Source organism: Cottoperca gobio, chromosome 22 (assembly GCF_900634415.1).
Source record: "Cottoperca gobio chromosome 22, fCotGob3.1, whole genome shotgun sequence".
NCBI classification, from domain to species: Eukaryota; Metazoa; Chordata; class Actinopteri; order Perciformes; family Bovichtidae; genus Cottoperca; species Cottoperca gobio.
The window spans coordinates 2762343-2781899 of record NC_041376.1 but is presented as its reverse complement, the minus strand read 5'-3'; the positions used below and the strand labels follow the sequence as shown (position 1 = coordinate 2781899).

The following is a 19557-nucleotide window of genomic DNA, read 5'->3' as shown; positions in this document are numbered from 1 at the left end:
GTGGTTTGTTTTACTGTAGAACAACGCACGATAGTTCATGTGGTCATTCTAGGTTTGTAAAGTCTTCATCTGCAAAGTCACTAGAAACCAAAGCTGATTTTCTCTTACATTGTAGCAGATTATTTACATATTCCAATAATAAATAATTTCACTATTAAATGTTGTGTGTTGTTTTAGCAGCAGTGATGCATAGTGTTGATATTTCTGTTGAGCGTTGGATTTTCCGAGGAGCTCGTGAAGGCGGCGCAGGATCCTGTAGGCTGCGGCTCCGCACAGATTAGCGCAGACTGTTGCTTTCAGATTAATTCTTTTATGGGGGATGAAATTTAAGAGTAATTCTTGACATTAATAACTAGATTACCGGTGATGTTTTACATATAAGTGTGAGGGTTGTCTAAAACTGGCAGCAGAAGGAAATGACATGTCGGCTGAACTTAACGCGGAGTTCTTGCCGTAACGTCTGCGCTGGAGGAGACGAGCCAGCGGCCGCCTGAAGTTTCTGCTCCTCGATAACAAAGAGGGACGCTCCTCCGCTGCTGGGGGCTTTTATTCGACGCCATTGTTCGAGGTCAAAGCCTCGGAAACATTTCAAATGCAAGACGTACTCGTCCACGGTGTCTGCGTTGTAAAAGGTAGGCACAGTTGAAGTTAGTGGCGAAGCTAAGTTAACGTTTGCTAGTTAGCATTAGCTGTTAGCTTGCCTGGATGCTAAGCCCCCCACTAACTACCCCTGTCCGATAGTAATATTTGGCTCAGGCTACTTGCTGGAAGGACCACAGTGCTAACACACGCTAGTGGTGTTTTAGTGGTCAGGAGATCTTTGTAACTTTAGTTTGAGTTAGTTTAAGATAAATTACATATAAATTAAGCTGTTGGTGACAGATGTCACGGTATGTGACAGAAAGAGTTAAACTGAAGCTAACTTTGTGTTATTATACACTTTTATTATAATGTTAGAAGAAGTATTTATATATTGTACTGAAGTAAAAACAGCAACATAATAAACAAATACTCTGTTACTAAAGTCCTACATTGTAGATTTCACTTAAGTAAAAGTACACAATTATTAACCCAAAGTATTAAAGTAAAATGTCTAAAAGCAGAGTTATAATATTATATATATCATATTACTTTAACACAAGCAGCATCTCCATCTCCTCTTCTAATCGTTAAAACTATAGCACGGTTTCATATTTTAAAAGTTAATGATATATTTAGTTTGTAAAATCAATGTGTTGCAGTAAAAAGTACATTTCCCTGTGATGTAGAGTATAAAGTACCTCAGAATTGTACTTTAATTAAATGTTTCCACGACTCGATGTCCCCTAAAGGTTTTCTTAACACTTGTCTCTCCATCAGGACATGGAGCACGGAGGAGGACCGTCTGAGTAGCAGCGATTCACTTATACATTCAGGACTTCATCAAAACCAGCGCCACCAGATTTGATCAACTAAATGTGAAGGACCGCTGGGTCGAAGCTACCATGGATATCTTCCCCCGGCCAAGCGGTGAGATCCAGAGGAGGAACCCTCAGCACGACTTTGAGCTCATTCAGAGGGTGGGAAGTGGCACATATGGAGACGTGTACAAGGTAAAGTTACTGCTTCCCACAGCCTGTCGTTACCGCCGCAGATATCTCGGTTTGCCATCACATGACTAATCAACTTAATTGAAGGCAGAGTGTTGTTTGTTTTGTCTGATAACATGTGGCCAACACATTTGGCAGTAGCCGCTGGATGAAGGCCAAGAGCTGCGGGCCTCTCTGTCGTCTTCAGCTGCTAACATACAGTTTGTATTAGCAGGAACACTTCGCTTAATGAGCTGCGGGAGGGATTCATGAAGTCACTCCGCATACGATGCTGTCGCAGGAAACCAGTCGGGTTATTGTGCGATATGAGACGATGATTAATCGGTTAGCACATCAAAAGAGAAACTAATCGGCACCGTGACATTTCTCTGTATTTTGAGGTGACAGAAAAGTATTTATGACGACTGATTAAGTGATTTAAGTATTTCTTCCTGCAGAAATGTCTTTAAAGTTGTTCCAGCTTTTCTCTGTTTTATATCAGATTAAAGTGACCGATATAGTTACTACAGTAATTAAAGTTTCAGTTAAACATTAGCTGGTTCCATGTTCTACTTTGTCTGGTCATATAATATCAAGTCTTTTCTCTTGTGGACCGATCGTCATCCAAAACAAGACATTTTGAGGACGTCACTTTGGGAAACTGATGAACATTTTTCTTTGTTTTGACATTTTATAGACGAGATTTTGACTTTTGCACTATTTGCATATTGTACTTGTCCAAATTGCGATTTCAATAACATTGAGACGAACTGTTCAGCCCTCAATGAATCAAGAATAAAGTGTGCAGATGTTTGTCGTAGTTGTGCAAGCTGCTTTACAGTTAAACTGAAACTCTTCTCTGAACCCGTTTGACTGAGATGAGCAGCGACTGCTTGTACCTGCTTGTCCATTTGATCCACATCCCTGTTTCCATGTTACCCATCCCTCGATAAGTAGCATTAATAAAGCGCGTATTAAAGCATGCACCTACTATCAGTTATTGAGTAATCAACTTAAATAATCTGTAAATCTACAAATTCCCTCTTTAATATGGAAGACTTGGTGTTTCTGCCATAATCTTTGATATGTGTTGCTGGAGAGGAAGTACAAAGACCCTTCTGAAGACCTTCCACTTAGTTTCACACCATTTATTTTTAGTTAACGCGGATGAAACGGGGTAAGAGTGCAGCCTCTTCACTCCGCAGCAACATGCACACGTTCACAATCATTCAAAGGTCAAACAAACAGACTTTACAAACATTCAGTTACAAACGACTGCATGAAGTCCAAATACAATATTGCTTCATGACTGTTAGTATCACGTTGATGCAGTTTCAGAGGAACGTAACTGTTGACATGGTGATAAATGATGAGTTGGCGTGTCCTGCAGAGACGAGCGGCTTCGGCCTCGCACTAAAATAATTCTATGACATGCAAGAAAAGTGATTTAAAGCTGCATCGAATGTCTTTTTTACATTCAAATGAAGCTTCGACCGTCTCTCGTCGTAGTTTATGACGCCGTCGCCCTCCAAAACCCTTCAACCCTCGATTTGAATAAAGTGATTAATCGGATTAAATTAGTTAATGTTTCTTTATTAAAGCAACTTACTTCCAAACTGCCACTTCCTTGTGACGACGTCGTGCTGAGCGTCGAGGGATCTTTTATTTAGTAACGACTAAAGTAATTAAATTACTATAATGGACGAGCAAACAGTTTCTTGTTTCAGGCGAATAAACACCAAAAAATATGTATTGAAGCAAAAATATTGATTAGATTTAAAACCATGACTTTGGAAACGATCGCATGGATCTGTGCTGAATACGTCTTTAAACGCTCGGGACTCATTGAAATGTTTGAATCACAACTCTACTAATATAATGGCATCAGTGCGGCCTCATCGTTATCTGCAGCTGTGCACACAGTGACAGAAGAAACATGCAACACGCTGCACAGCGTTCGAATGTCAACGTCGTGAATGAAGCTTCCAGCGTCGGTCCACAAAGTGTCAGATAAACAACGTCGTCCATCCACAGAGAATATTCCTGTTTATGCATCTGCCACAGATCAACGGACGTCTGATGCAGCGTGTGACAGTTCAGCCTGTCATGGTCGCTCTCCGTACAAAGCCTCTCTGCCCCCCCCCCCACAGACAGACCGGTGGAATGCTGCGCCTGGTATTCTCCCACAGCTCGCAGGCCGAGGCTGCAGCCTGTAATCCGACCCGGCCCGTGTAAACATGCGTTCCACTCTGGGTGTGTTCTGACGGCAGGAACACCTCAGACTGGGAGAAGTCCTCCTCTGAGCTCTGCTGACGTTAATGTGACAGCAGATGAGTTATTACTTCTGATTACGATCACATAATGATTCATGTATGTTCCTTCTGATGATCTTTACAGCTTGTTTTTATTATCAATCATTCTGCACATTATTATCATCAGTTTAACGGTTATAAATGCAGTTTTCAGTTTTATATCATATCAAAGTGAATATATTTGGGTTTTGGACAAACAAAATGTTTATAGACCAAACAAATATTCAATCAATGTAGAAAATGAGCCATAAAGAGAATAATGGTTGGTTGCAGCCCTGGTTTGGTCTTTAAAATGTCAGAAGGTGATAAATCCATCCAAAGGTCCAAACTGACGTCTTTAAATGTCTTGTTCTGTCACTTTAATCTGATTTAAAGCAGCAAATCTCCATATTTGAGGCTGAAAACTGCATTTTCTGCCATTTTCGCATGAACTTTAACGATTAATAAAATATTTGCTGATTTATTTTTCTGTTAATCGACTGACGTGTATCGTTGCAGGTCTGCTTTACATTCTGTAAACTTGATTTGATTGAGTACTTCTTAAAGGTTTACCACACTCTAGATATTTGTACCGGGGGAAGCTTTGTTTTCGGATGAGTTGCCCGTAACTGTCAGTAAAAGGTGAGACTGAGGGCACGGACACTCTCTGCCTCCGTCAGTGCTTGTGTCGTCGTCGCTCACTCGTCTTCACTTTATTTACAATTAACAATGTTTCGGATGAAGATGTTTTGCGCTGCACTCTTAAGTATGCCTTCATCGTGTGAGAGCTTTACCTCAGGCACACCGGTTCTGTCTGACACAGGGATTGATCTTCAGATCTGGTCTCTGTAAAGCTCTGCTTCATGCCAGACTTCTCCTTCCTGCTGTCAGGTTGTTTAAAGCTCGTGCTGTCGGCTGCTTCACATATTTTAAACTTCAGTGCAGAACTTCCCCTTTCTGGGTTGAGTTCTGAGGTCTGTTTTAGCTGCTTCAGGAAATTTAAAGATAGACGCAGGTCTGAAGTATTTGCTCTTACTTTTAAAGCAGGAGAGTGACTGGCAGTTAAAAGCTGCACAAATGTACCATTGTGCGTGTCCCATGTGAAGAACGCTTCTGGAGAGTAGTTTTCTGTTATGTATTTGTGTGTGTGCACTGGCGGTGTCAGCTGCAGAACAAGTATAAGCTGTGTGTGTGAGGCAGCAGCACATTCCCCGTGTTGAAAGGTGGCCGTGCTGGAGGGTTTTATGGTTTACGGTTGATTGAGCTGCTCGTCCCATCACTTCACTCTCAGGGATTAGAGAGCATCCCGTCTTGACCTGGATTTAGAAGTCAGTGCAGCCTGCTCTAACATGGACATTTATAAAAAGAAATACAAAAATGATGTAAATGGTTAATGCCATTAAGATGCTATTAAATATTAAACTGAGCAGATGTGCACACATGTACAGAAGAAAGTAAACGATGATGCTTCTCTTGGCTGCTGGAATATTTAAAGATTTATATTGTCCAGTTTTCTTCTGCTGATACTTGTTTCCGCAGACTTCAGGCTTTATCCTCAATGTAATGATGTTTAAGCTTAAAAGCTGAGGAGGGTACGTTAACCCACGTCTCGGGGTATTGGCCCAAAGTACGGATGTTTTGGAAAGATCCCCCCTGAAAGACACGATTCCCTCTTTCAAGAGCATTATTATGTCGGTGCGATGCAAAAGTATTATTTGAAATGGGGAAACATTTCTTCACCAGTTAAAGACAATCACACGGCTCGGCTCTCTTCCATGTACACACAGACATCCATGTTATTACTAGGTAATACCTTAGTCCTATCTTTACTCCTTTAAGTTTATATTGTCCTTTACGGCTTAATGTTTGTATATGTTCCTGTCTTTCTGAAATGCCAATCACAAAAGAGTGAGATGCTGTTGACTGATGGAGATGCTGGCAGTGCTTCCCACAATGTTTCCACTCCACTTCTCTCTGAGGCCGGATCATCCAAATAACGTTTATTGGTTTGATTCTTATGTAGGACTGTACCGAATGTCCCATCACTACTCTGTCATGTTATAATGTTCAAGGCTGCAACGGACCATCATTTTCATTATTGATTAACAGTTTAGAAATAGAAGTGAAAAAAACAGACAATTGTCCATTATGTTTCCCTCGTTCATGTCAAGCTATGGAACACTTTACCTGCAGACATTAGGGAGGCAAGCTCGCTCAATATCTTCACAAGTAAACTGAAGACGTATCTCTTTACTTTAGCCTTTATTCTTTTAATAGTGATATTTTATATCTCTTTACTTTAGCCTTTTAATAGTGATATTTTATATCTCTTTACTTTAGCCTTTTAATAGTGATATTTTATATCTCTTTACTTTAGCCTTTTAATGGTGATATTTTATATCTCTTTACTTTAGCCTTTTAATGGTGATATTTTATATCTCTTTACTTTAGCCTTTTAATGGTGATATTTTATATCTCTACTTTAGCCTTTTAATAGTGATATTTTATATCTCTTTACTTTAGCCTTTTAATAGTGATATTTTATATCTCTTTACTTTAGCCTTTTAATGGTGATATTTTATATCTCTTTACTTTAGCCTTTTAATGGTGATATTTTATATCTCTTTACTTTAGCCTTTTAATAGTGATATTTTATATCTCTTTACTTTAGCCTTTTAATGGTGATATTTTATATCTCTACTTTAGCCTTTTAATAGTGATATTTTATATCTCTTTACTTTAGCCTTTTAATAGTGATATTTTATATCTCTTTACTTTAGCCTTTTAATGGTGATATTTTATATCTCTTTACTTTAGCCTTTTAATAGTGATATTTTATATCTCTTTACTTTAGCCTTTTAATGGTGATATTTTATATCTCTTTACTTTAGCCTTTTAATGGTGATATTTTATATCTCTACTTTAGCCTTTTAATAGTGATATTTTATATCTCTTTACTTTAGCCTTTTAATAGTGATATTTTATATCTCTTTACTTTAGCCTTTTAATGGTGATATTTTATATCTCTTTACTTTAGCCTTTTAATAGTGATATTTACTATTTTATCTGCTATTTTTCTAATGGTACTTCAGACTCATTTACATCAACACTGTGTACTTGTACTAATTGTTATGTTTTTGCTGTGAAGCACTTTGGGCTGCAATTCTTGTATGGACATTTCTTATGGAAAAAATAGCTGCTGATTATTGTTCTGTTGGTTGACTCATCAAACTACTTTCTTCATGAACCGTTTCATCACAAGTTATTAAAGCGGTTTTGTGATATTTGTATTCCTGCTGAACTTTATGCTGTCGTGTCTTTCAGGCTCGAAACATACAAACCGGGGAGCTGGCTGCTGTAAAGATCATAAAGTTGGAACCAGGTGAGTGATGTTCTTGTTCTCTCGGTTTCTCTCAGTGAGGAAGAAAATAAGTGTTCGTCAGATCTGCTGTCTGGAAATAAATGTGCTGTTTTGTGCTCCTGTGCTCAGAGACCCTGTGTTGTTTACATAGCTTTATATTCTTTATGTGAAACTGATCTTTGGTCCAAAATAACGTCACGTTGCTTATTTTAACAGTTATGTTTTCGGGGTTAGAAATATGCTTGAATTCCAATTTACGCCATAAAAAAAATCTTAATTTCCAGGATAATCTGGTGCTTCATCAATAATCCTGTCATCATATTTAGTTTGTTGTCTCACCAGACGCTAGCTAAGGATTAAATAATCTGGATTAAAATATAAAATCAGTTCAAATGAACAGCTGGTTGATATGCATGGGTTGCTGAGGGTAGAAAGGGATTCTGTAAAGTCTATTAAATCTATCATTCGCATTTAAAGTAACAACTTGGATGTGATGATGAAGTCTTCAAGAGTCTGGACACGTTTGGTTGAATTCAGTGTCAGAAATGTAATTCTGGACTCGCCGGCCGACTGCTGGATGAAAACGCTGCACAAAACCATATTCTTTACTGCCCAACATCATAAATGGCCTCTTTGTGTCACATGTATATTAGTTTCAGTACGTTTCATTCAGATAATAATAATGTCTCACAGAACTTGTGCTCAGTCCTCGTCTGTTTTAAGGTTGGCTCGCTGTAAATATCGCCGGGAGCGAGCAACAGTGAGTTTCCGAACTAGGAGAGCTCAGCGGTCAGTTAACGTGGTAGAGACTCCTGCGTAGTTTTTAATTTCTTTACTATTTTGGTACAAAAATTTCACCTCCCGTGTGGCGGATAGCCTTCCTGGGTTCTACTCTCCAAACTGAAAATGTATCTGCGTCTGCATCAGGAGCTTTGTGGCTGATTATCAGCTGTAGGAACCCAGAACCGTGAGTCTGGGCAGAACGTACATCATTTGTAAAAGACAGATGTATTGAAGAGCGACGTGATGAAGGAGAGGAGGCTTTGGTGTCTGCTGGTGATGGCCTCGTGACAGAGTTAGTGCGATCCAGATTAGTGGGATTACGATGAGGGCTTTGTACCACCAGGGACCAGATGATTACAGTCTGTGAAGAACACATTCACTTCTGTCCCATTTCTCTTTCACTCATCTCGACGCTGTTGTTCTCAGGAGGTGTGTGTGTGTGTGTGTGTGTGTGTGTGTGTGTGTGTGTGTGTGTGTGTGTGTGTGTGTGTGTGTGTGTGTGTGTGTGTGTGTGTGTGTGTGTGTGTGGAAAATAGAAATACATTATAAAAATAGTAAAAGTAAATTTGCTAATTATTTTTATTCTGGATTAATCTGTTTATTATTTTCTTGATTTATGAGATTAGTTATTTTATTTTTTTATGACCCTAAATAAAGATAAATGCCCTTAATAATAGTTTTTAAATGTTTTTTTTTGTCGGATTAACAACTCAAAGATATAAAGTGCAGAATGATTTAAGCAGAAAACCAGAGAAGCTTCACTCACTGGTTTACATTCTTATTAAATATCATTTAAATGGTCAAATATAAATGATAACATGTTCCTGTACGTAGGTTTCTTAGTTCTGCGAGATAAACATTCATATGTGTTCTGTTCGTGTTAACTTTCAATGTGTTGAGGATGTTCCCAGGTCATCCTGTTTGAGCGAACTCTCTTTTCTTTAGTCACTCCTTTCTGCGCTCCAGGTAAACAGCTTTGGGCGGAGCGCAGAATCAAACAGGTTTGTCCAGGAGGCCTGACGCCTGTACACAGGAAGAGAAAGGAGATGGGAGTGGTGCGGCCCGCTGGCTGCAGGGGCTGCGGGGCGCCAAACAGGTTAATCTGATTAGCTGGATGGTAAACAGCTGTTTAAGATCAATTAGTGTTGGTCACTGAGCATCGAGGGAAAATGGAGAGAGAGAAATGTTCGTGTTTCCTCCTGTCCCGTCTTCTTGTGACGAGTCGTTGTGTTGTGTCGTTGCGCTCCCTGAGAAGTTGGCACCGGCCTGCTGGCGGTTGTCATCAGAGATTCTGCTGCGAGCCGTTTGGGTGTGGAACAATGTCTCCGCCTGCAGTCAACCGGAGACAGTCTTGGGTTAGGGGAATTAAAGATCTGCACGTTGTCTCGAGTAGAGACGTCACCAGAAAATAAGTAGTCGATGCCAGTGAAACTCTAAACCCCTGTACTTCAACACACGCTCGATTACCGTAATGATGAACTCTCCCACTTTGTTTCAGGTGGTGTCGTCTACGCTCACATATACTTCAGCAAAACATCATAACTCAAACTTACAATGTGCTCAAGTAGCTGAAGTAGTTTAGTTTGAATTATACGATTACTGGATTTGACCAACATGTGTCACATTATCTGAAGCGTATAGCAGTTCACAGGGCAGACTGTTCCTCACTCTTCTTCTTCTCTTGGTTCAAGTCCCTGAACCTCCAACAGAACTCCACCGTTGTATGTTTTTCTTGCTTGTATTGGTAGCGAGAGCTAACAGCTACAGCTGGTAGCCGACTGCCGACCGCTTAAATACCGTCTCTGCTCCGCTGGGAGCAAAACCCCACCCTGTGTGAAACACGGGAGAGCAGAGGACGAGCGTGAAAGTAAACGGCAGTAAAGACGCTCGCACTGAACTGTAATGAAAGTGCCGACCAGCCGCCCAGAAGCCGTCGGCATGTGATGGATGTGATGTTACGGCCAAACTGACAGAGCATCCATCAAACCACGTTGGCACGAGATGGGTAAATACTTGACGTTGAATAGACGTTGCGTTGAATCCTGAGTGAAGCCGTGTGTGTTGAGAGGGACGCGCTCAGTCTGAGAGGAAGTGTCTGCGCTCACCGGCTCAACAAGAACTCATGTTATGCTTCAGTTCTCTTCACCGACATCACCGCTCAGATCTTTGTGGCTCCTTGCAACATGTTCTCTGTCAACAAAAGCTGGAAACGTTTGTGATCAGCAGTAGTTCCTCCTGTGAGATAACTCTGTAATTACACATACAGTGAAGTCATTGCATGTCATTAAAGGGACTTTTCTCTCACAGTATGTGGCGCACGAAGACTGAAAGAATATTTCATGTTCGTCATCGTTAAAGCTTTAAATACCGTACGTCACAGAAGATATACAACGCATCTCCACAGATGGGATTAGCACTGCAGCGTAGCATCTGTCCACATTCTGGAGCACACTTCATGTAGTCTGGTTACAGTCGGGCATCTGCAACCAGAATAATAAACGATCCGCTCGTCGTACGGACGGTGGCAGGAAGCCGAGCAAACCAGAGGAATCTCACAAAGCAGGAAGTAGAATCAAAGTATTTAAAGTCTTGTATTAATAGCATCTCAAGCTACCATGTAAAGGTATTTAGATTGTAACTCCCACTGCTGAAGCTTCTGCAGAATCAACATCCCAGCTGTGTAAATGTAATCTCTCCCCTTTCATTAAAGTTTATTTATATTCTGTGTTTTTGTTATTGTCAACAAATGCCATGAAAATACCAAAATCATCCATCAGTCAGTCCGACTGCTCTGCTCCGTCTGTTGAACCAGAAGCTCGTTGTTTCCGACTGAAGACGTAAAACTTCACAAGGAAACGTTTCGTTCAGTTCCTGAACAGATAAACAGTAAACGGTACATCTGTTGGGAACTATGTTCAGCTGCGGCTCTCGTGCGTATTCTTTTCTTATCTTTTCTAATATGTTGGATTACGTTTTTGAAGATTAGCAACTTGAGGATGGAGCTGAGAGACATATCTGCGTATATATAAGAGTAATGAAAGTCAGCGTCAGACCGTGCCCATGAACCAAATCTTGTCCCGTCACAGACGATGCATTCATATGCAGATCTCAGAGTACGAAGTGATACCACCTGACACGTAATGCTCACTTCACAGGTACAAAGTTGTTTGTTTATGTAGTTTAGACCTCTAATAGTTACATCATCTGAAGCCTTCTGATGGCCTTCTGATGAAGAGTTCAAAGCTGGTGGAAACGTTCTGGTGTGTTGTTGATCAGCTGGATATTTCTGCACGTGTTTGCATTCCAGCCAGTTTGAGTCAGACGCTCCCGTGAGAGCCTAACGCTCCCAGACAGACTGAACACACGCCGGCTCTTTTCGTTGGGTAAAAATGTTGTTTGTGTGCTCAAAGATGCCTCTGTGGTCCAGGATGCATCTCCACAGTTGTTTTTCTGTCAGAGTTCAAATGCTCCTGAATCATTTCAATCGGGACCACAAGCCGCCCGGTGCAGTTTCTGGAGCTCTGTATCCTGGTGAAGTGCAGGTCAACGACGTCTGTGTGTCTCCAGCTCACGAACACGGCTTCACACGAAGACTGACTTTTATATCAGAATCTCTCCATCGAAAGACTTTTGTTTACATGCAAGATGATGGATCATTCATTATATCTGAAATATAACGTTTCATTTGTATTTAAATGCCTTAAATCATCTCAAGTCTTCAAAATACTTAGACATGGCCAGAAGGATTTTATGAATCACATTGCAATTTAAAATTCCTAAATAATTGGTAATATTTATTTATTTTATTTTATTTTTTATTTATATATATATATATATATATATATATATATATATATATATATATATATATATATATATATATATATATATATATATATATATATATATATATATATATATATATATATATATATATATATATATATATATATATATATATAAATTAATTTGCAGATGAACTGCTAACGAGCGACACCAGGGGAAATGTTTCATGTTACAATATTTGGGCAGAATTGTGGTTTTGTTTTCGTTACTTCTCTTTAGCTGAAGGAACCCGGCTCGACCGTACGTAGGAACACTCAGTTTAAATGATTTGTTGGTTGTTGCCAGAGGTTGTGTCCATTAGATAAGCGTAATGATGCCTTTGCTGACAGTCAGATGATGGAGCGCTGGAGCTGACGGCTCGTATTCTTAACCTCCTGCTAAAGTATTCCAGGATCTTGTTTCTGCACAATCGGGAGCAGCTGGACATATTTCAGTCTTCCTACTTCCTACTGGTCGGATGTGTTGAGAGAGTTCTGCTGAACGATCAGCCGATACCTCGAACACTTTAAAAGCACAAGGTGTTCCTTCCATTGTTACCGGCTGGTTTATAACCCGCTGTGTTTACACAGAGATGAAGTATTGATATGTGTTCAGAGGGAAGACTTTGTTCTGTGGTTCTGATTTGGCAAAGTGAATGGAAAGATTTATTAAAGATGTTTAAGAGAGCACGACCTCCATCAGAATTCATTCCATATATTTTGTAGATAAACTAAGTTGTTATTTTATGCTCACAATCATTTGTGTGCGGTGTTTATTTCCAAATGGAAAAACCTGGTTTTAAAATGATACTCTCCCCGAGCAGAAAATAAAAGTAACTTTTTGTCCATGTGTGATTTCTCCCTCTGTTTCCAGGAGATGACTTTTCCATCATCCAGCAGGAAATCTTCATGGTGAAGGAATGCATGCACCACAATATTGTGGCCTACTTCGGGAGCTACCTCTGGTGAGAGCTTAAAGTACTCGTGCTTTGTCATTTCATGCTCAGTGTTTTCTCCACGTCCAGCGCCACCATCGGTGGGATTCATGCTGTCAAAGGGAGTTAACGAGCCTCAAACTCGCATGACGTGTTTAATAACTGAGTCACACCTGTGTGTGTGTGTGTGTGTGTGTGTGTGAAAGTGTGACTCAAACCTTTCAACTGCTGCTGACGAGGCCCTTCAGTGCCAGGATGCAGCGCTTATGTTTTAATGGAGCCTCTGTTTTGTGGCTGGTATCTGAGAGGAAGTAGCGCCGGTCCGCCCACCACGGCCTCAGACTTCCAGCAGGTTTAACTGGAACATGAGCCTCTGATGTGTTTTATACGGCTGTTAGTCCAGAGAGATGCAGGTCTTATCACAGCAGGCATGTCTTGTGCAGTCTCGACACACAGCACAACTGGTTACTGTAAAGTGTTAATGAGCAGCCCACCACCACGCCTACATTATTATAAACTGCGTTCATTATATCGGAACAAACAGTTTTATTTGGGGGAATTCAAGTTTCCGATCAGACCTGTTTCCTGAAATCTTTTCCACGTCCAGCTGAACGCTGTGCAGTGACGCAGCTGTGGGGCAGCGTGCCGTGTGCTCGCTGATCACATGAAGTCTTACTTTCAGCCTTTAGTTATCGTCCTCTCGCCCCTCCCTCCTCCAGCTTCAGCTCTCTGCAGAAGGGTTACCTTTTATAGGGCTGCGAGATATCTCTCAAACAAAACACTGTCACCGCATGTCCGCGCATCGTAGGTGAAGAAGAAAGACACGTTTCCTGTTGACAACAGAAAGCCTCTGAATATGTCGGGGGGGCTTTGCAGAAGAAGCTTTTCTTGTTTTGGCTGAAGCTTTCTGTATTCTCTGCGTTCTCCATGATGGTCTGTGGTTCCCTCCACGTGCACCGATCAGAGGGTGACGCGTTGCCTCACGCAGTTCACCTCCTAGTTTCTTTGTTTATATTATTTATGATGGACTATATATATATATATATATATATATATATATATATATATATATATATATATATATATATATATATATATATATATATATATATATGTATATGTACTTGTACCTGTACCTGTACTTGCTGGTACAGTTTAAACTTGTGCTGTTAAATGTTCGTCTCTTCGCTGTTTAATAAGTGTGAACAAAGCTGCGATGGTGGGGGCCTAGTGTACTTAACCCTGAGCTGCTCCAGGGAGACTGTCCCTGCTCTGGATAAGAGCGTCTGCTGAATGACCTGTAATGTACTGATGTACTGATGTACTGATGTACTGATGTACTGATGTACTGACGTAATAACGTACTGACGTGATGCTTTCTGATTGCATCAGTCGAGAGAAGCTGTGGATATGTATGGAGTACTGTGGTGGAGGATCTCTGCAGGACATTTATAATGGTGAGCGTTTGTTTTCTATAACTAATAAGATGCTTTGTAGTCATTAAAGAGTTTTAAACACTGTGCATACGTTGTAAAATCCTTCCCCTGCAAACAAAGATGCCATTGTGTTGTTCTAGTGACGGGACCTCTCTCAGAGCTGCAGATAGCGTACGTCTGCAGAGAGACCATCCAGGTAATCTGATGCCTCAGGTGATGCAACAAATATCAAGTCAATGTTTGGACCTCCAGCTGAACTGAACACATTGTTTTACAGGGTTTGGGATATCTGCACACGAAGGGCAAGATGCACCGTGACATCAAGGTATCACACACACACACACACACACTGCCTCGTGCCAACACAGACGGATTAAAGGGAAACTGCACACATATTAAAAATTGATAGACATTATTCCTATCGTCTAAAACTCCCACGCACAATAACTAGAGTCTGTAACCGCTCCATAAACAATGAGTCGGGAGGTTTTATGGAGAACACTGAGTGCACCCGGGGGATGAGAACATGTGGGTATAAGAAAGAAAACGTTCTGTGGTGTCTCTGCAGCCGCTCCAGACTTTGTACCTGACGCCGTCACGTTTTAAGACTTTCTCTGCAGCCCGTGTTCTCTAATATTGATTGAACTTTCCCAGGCCTCGGACATAACGCACTGGAAATGTTAATTTGTGCGGTGTTACCTTTTAACAGCTCAATCTTTTAGACACAAAGCTCAAGACGAGAGAACGAGGAAAGAAAGCTGCACGATTAATCGGATATTAGTTGCGTTCATGATTTCAGCTTCTCATTATTAAATGAACTTGATCGAAATATTGACGTTTGAAATGCGTCCCAGAGCAGAAGGTTCAGTGACTTCAGCTGAAGAAGAACGTAAAGATTTAAACATTAGCAGGAACTTAAAGCAGCGACGATCTCAGCGCGAGAGGTGTGAGATTTATAAAAAGCGCTGCAGAGGTGTGAACTGTAGTCGCAGAGGATGTGCTCATTCGCAACCAGCAGTGGTGTCACTGACGGCGGTTTGAGGTTGAGCTGGAGCTGATCACGCCTGGTGCGTGCACACACACTGGAGCCTCGTGTGTTATCAGAGGAGGTCAGGGTTGGCCCTATTATATTTACTCCGCTCTACGCAGCGAGCACTTCCTGTTTCCTCTCCTCTCACCGCAGGATGCCACCAGAGAGACGGTCAGAGCCGGGATGCTGGTGCAGCTTCACTGCCAGCAGCTCGTGCTTCACCTACACACATGTTGAGAAGGTCCAACACTTTGTTATGAACCCGTTGGGCAACACATCAGCTCACGATACTAAAATGTCCTTCTGGTCTGTTGAATGTTCTCTCTTTGTCAGGGTGCCAACATACTTCTGTCAGACAACGGAGATGTGAAGTTAGGTAAGTTGCTCTTTAGCGTCTTCTTTTAATTCTTTCAGCCGTTTGTGCTTCACATAATCTGAAACACCCGTCAATCCTCGTTACAGCCGACTTTGGAGTCGCAGCCAAAATAACTGCCACCATTGCCAAAAGGAAGTCTTTCATTGGAACACCTTACTGGTGAGTTATTCTTTAATCAGATCGAACACAATCTAATTACTAAGTGGTTTTATAGACACGTCCTCTAAAGCAGGGGGGTCAAACTCATTTAGTTCAGGGGCACATGCAGCACAATGTGATCTCAAGTGGGCCGGACCAGTAACACCACAGTACCCTGTAAATAACAACAACTCCTTCGTTTTAGCGCCTCAGTTCATCATTTCCACGTGTGTTACGTACAGGTCAGTGTCTACAGAGGCACAACACATTCAGGGATCTGGAACAGCATTTTACTTTATGATCAAAACAACACATTTTTAAACCTCGCAGTCGTCCCGCGGGCCGGACTGGACCCTCTGGCGGGCCGGGTTTGGCCCCCGGGCCGCATGTTTGACACCCCTGCTCTAAAAGATACGAGTTACTTTTCCCACAAAGAAAATGTTTTAATGTCTAAATTTGCAATATATTAAATTTCTGATTTTGATTTATTGCATGACATGTCGCAGATCAGGGATTAATAACGTATATCATATAAACAAGTCGTTGTTATGACTACGAGTTACTTTACATTCTAGTCTTCCACTTTAATACATTAGAAAGAACATTTAATATATATATTATGAGTATATGTTCGTGCCCTGAGCAGAAGTGCATTACAAGCCGACTGATGAAGATGGTGTCTCATGAGTATCACTAACCCCCCCCCCCCCCCCCCCCCCCCCCCCCCCCCCCCCCACACTCAATGATTGTCCTGAATGTGTAGGATGGCTCCAGAAGTGGCAGCAGTGGAGAAGAACGGGGGCTACAACCAGCTGTGTGACATCTGGGCTGTCGGCATCACATCCATCGAGCTGGCCGAGCTGCAGCCTCCGATGTTCGACCTGCACCCGATGAGGTCTCACTCAGAACCTTCGTGTTCCTGTCTCATTAGAACTGTGTTCTGCTCACCTGACGTTTATTCCCCTCTTTAAATCTGTCAAAACAAAATGTCACAGCGACGTGTTGTCTTGTAAACGCCTTCATCAAAGTGTTTGTTCCTCTTTAGAGCTTTGTTTCTGATGTCCAAGAGCAGCTTCCAGCCGCCCAAGCTAAAAGACAAGAACAAATGGTGAGTGCCTCCGAGCATTCAGGGTGTTGTGATGCTTAGTGACCATCATTAACCAGCATCCTCCTCTTCCTCCTCTTCCTCAGGTCCAACGCCTTCCATAACTTTGTCAAAGTGTCTCTGACCAAGAACCCGAAGAAGAGGCCCACTGCAGAGAAGCTTCTCTCGGTAAGCCCCTCTCACCTGCGCTTGACTTCATGCACAGGAAGTTGAAATGTTTGCAGCGACGAACGTCAGGACAAAGTAGTCGAGCATTTGTACCTGCGGGTCAGAGCCTGAAACGTCTGGTTTATAATCCAGTTACAGAACATTTATTAAAGGAAAGTTCTTTAATAATGTAAAGAGGAAGAAGACGGGGGCTCCAGCCTGAGGCCCAGGTCCAGTTAGTCTAACAGCGTAGTGTCACAATGTTTCTGTTGATACACGGACGCCAAGTATTAATATCACAATGTTTAAATGCACAATAATATGATGGTCACATGACAGGGTGTCAGACCGAGTACTACCGTGTGTTATAACTCGTCTCTCGTGTCCTGCAGCACGTGTATGTGGCCCAGACGGGGTTGACGAGGAGGGTCGCCGTCGACCTCCTCGATAAGATGAACAACCCCGACAACCACCAGCATTACAGCGAGGTGGACGAGGATGACCTCGAGGTAACGTCGGAGACTGCGGCACATTCTGCTTTTACTTTGAGGAATTCAGAAGGAAATTGAAAGTCTACAAAGAAAAATCGATATAGAAGCACGAACGACTTATTTTAAAGTATACGATTATATAAAATATATTCTATAATTCCGTCTCCAATTTGACTTTAATGCAAACGCTGCTCTCAGCATGTTTTTGCAGCACCTTGCCAAAAGCAGATAAAAGTTCAGCGTCCCTGAAGCTTCCCTTCCCCCCCCCCCCCCTGCTTCATTCTCTCATCCACATTATTATTCCAGCTGGACTCAGCATCACTTCTCTGTGGTACCAGTGGCTTCAAAAGACCATTGTGCCCCCTGACAGCAGCAGCACTGTGTTGGCCCCCATGAATGAAAACACCCTGAAGGCTATTGACTGCAAACAAGCAGCCTCTGGGACGCGTGATCATGTGACCACGCAGTAGTTCCCCGTTAACGTCACAAGAGAAACATCACAACTGTTATATCTGGAAACACTCGCCCCCGCTCTGAACTCTTAATTTAAACATTAGAACTTCGTCATCATTTCTCTCGTATATATTTAGCAAATAAAAGAAACGCACAGAGGAACATGATTTAAACGGTAATGATCAGAAAGTGTTAACGTATGGTCCTTCACAATATAAAGACTTCTCTTCATAACGGTTTGACTGGAACCGTTTTCTCTTTTTGTTTTCTTACTTGCAGCCAAAATATATATTGAGACATATTTAGATGGTGGCGGTCGAGTGGCTTCCAAATAGAACGCCGGATGGTTGTGAGTTCAGCCCCAGCGGCACCATTGTGCACTGAACCCTGAGCGGCTGCAGGTCTGTCTCTGTAGCCGCTCACGGTCAGTCGCTCTGGATGAGAGCGTGTCAGAACCTGAACATGAAGTCTCTAACGTCCCTCCTGCTGAATCCTCTCACCGCTTCTGTCCCTGGACTGTCGAGACGGACTCGGGTTTCCTTTGACAATCATGACCTACGTTCTTATTCGTCTTTCACACATGCAGGATGTTTGTTTTCTGGTCTGGGGGGGGATATATGTTGTCAGGCTTTGTGATCCATATGCTGAGTAAAATACATTTCTTTAAATCTCTTTCACTCTTCAGCCCCTCTCTGCAGTCAGACACACCATCCGCTCCACCAACAAGCAGGCCCGGGCCGAGAGGACGCGCTCAGAGATAGACTGTAAGTAAACAAAAAGCCCAAACCCCTGCGTGAGCCCGTCAGTCATTGGTCAGTCATTGGTCAGTCATTGGTCAGTCATTGGTCAGTCATTGGTCAGTCATTGGTCAGTCATTGGTCAGCATGTCAGCCGGCGGCGCAGGTTGATAAAGGTCCGTTCACTAATCCTGCAGCTCTGGCTGGCACTGCTCCAAACCACAGCATGTGGCAGTGTGTTTAAAAATAGCCCGGGGCTTCACGGGGGAGAAAGTGGATGTAGTGGAGTCCATTAAGTTAACGGTCCCTCCCCCCCCATGAATAATGTGAAATGAATGTCTGAAGGGGTCACACAGGGTTCTTGAGGAAACGGTGTTGTGTTGCAGGGACGATGTCGTGTGTCGTCAGTCGTAGATGAAGTCGTGCTGCGTCTCATCGTTTTGTGTTGATTGTGTGTCGATGTGTCGTACGTGTCTGTACTGTGACTGTACCAGATGCACTTCCTGTTTGTAGTTTTATCTATATTTCTCACTTTCCCTCCTACATGAAGCACACAATGGGACAGACCAAGGAAGGCCCTGCTCAGGCCCTAGCTTCCCTGAGGGACACGGGGGGGACGCAGGTCAGTGACAGTGTAGTGAGACAGTGTGTGTTTGCATCCCCGGCTCACTCACTGATCAGGTGAGTTGCTCTGCATGGGGTGACTTCATAATGCTCAGGTGAGGTTTGACTCGTCTCACCTGATTCCTCCAGCGTCACTCTGTTTGTTCCATAACTCTGAGTGACACTTAAAGACGAGCTGAGACGTACAGGAAGCACTGAACTCTAATTAATTTGCAGATGAACTGCTAACGAGCGACACCAGGGAAATGTTTCATGTTA

The 19557-nt window shown here is 42.2% G+C and overlaps 1 protein-coding gene across 2 annotated transcripts; it reads left to right on the top strand.

Moving 5' to 3' along the window:
- The first annotated feature begins 219 nt into the window (after positions 1–219).
- LOC115027243 (mitogen-activated protein kinase kinase kinase kinase 5-like) lies at positions 220–19496 on the top strand. 2 transcript variants are annotated; one of them, XM_029460442.1, is made up of 15 exons: positions 220–632; positions 1360–1592; positions 7184–7241; positions 12702–12792; positions 14155–14219; positions 14339–14394; positions 14476–14523; positions 15562–15604; positions 15691–15763; positions 16506–16637; positions 16788–16850; positions 16934–17015; positions 17387–17503; positions 18624–18702; positions 19226–19496. In XM_029460442.1, the coding sequence occupies exons 2-15, from the start codon at positions 1485–1487 to the stop codon at positions 19303–19305; spliced, it is 1095 nt and encodes a 364-aa protein (XP_029316302.1). In that variant the 5' UTR covers positions 220–632; positions 1360–1484; the 3' UTR covers positions 19306–19496. The 2 variants fall into 2 exon arrangements, with proteins under 2 accessions (XP_029316302.1, XP_029316304.1); XM_029460444.1 differs by lacking the exon at positions 17387–17503.
- The last annotated feature ends 61 nt before the right edge of the window (positions 19497–19557 follow it).

Excerpts from the sequence above, each read along its gene's own strand:
- LOC115027243 (XM_029460442.1), top strand. The coding sequence starts at position 1,485 with ATGGATATCTTCCCCCGGCCAAGCGGTGAGATCCAGAGGAGGAACCCT. Across the intron at positions 15,764-16,505 it reads TTCATTGGAACACCTTACTG|GATGGCTCCAGAAGTGGCAG; the intron begins GTGAGTTATTCT and ends CTGAATGTGTAG. Across the intron at positions 17,504-18,623 it reads TGGACGAGGATGACCTCGAG|CCCCTCTCTGCAGTCAGACA; the intron begins GTAACGTCGGAG and ends TTCACTCTTCAG.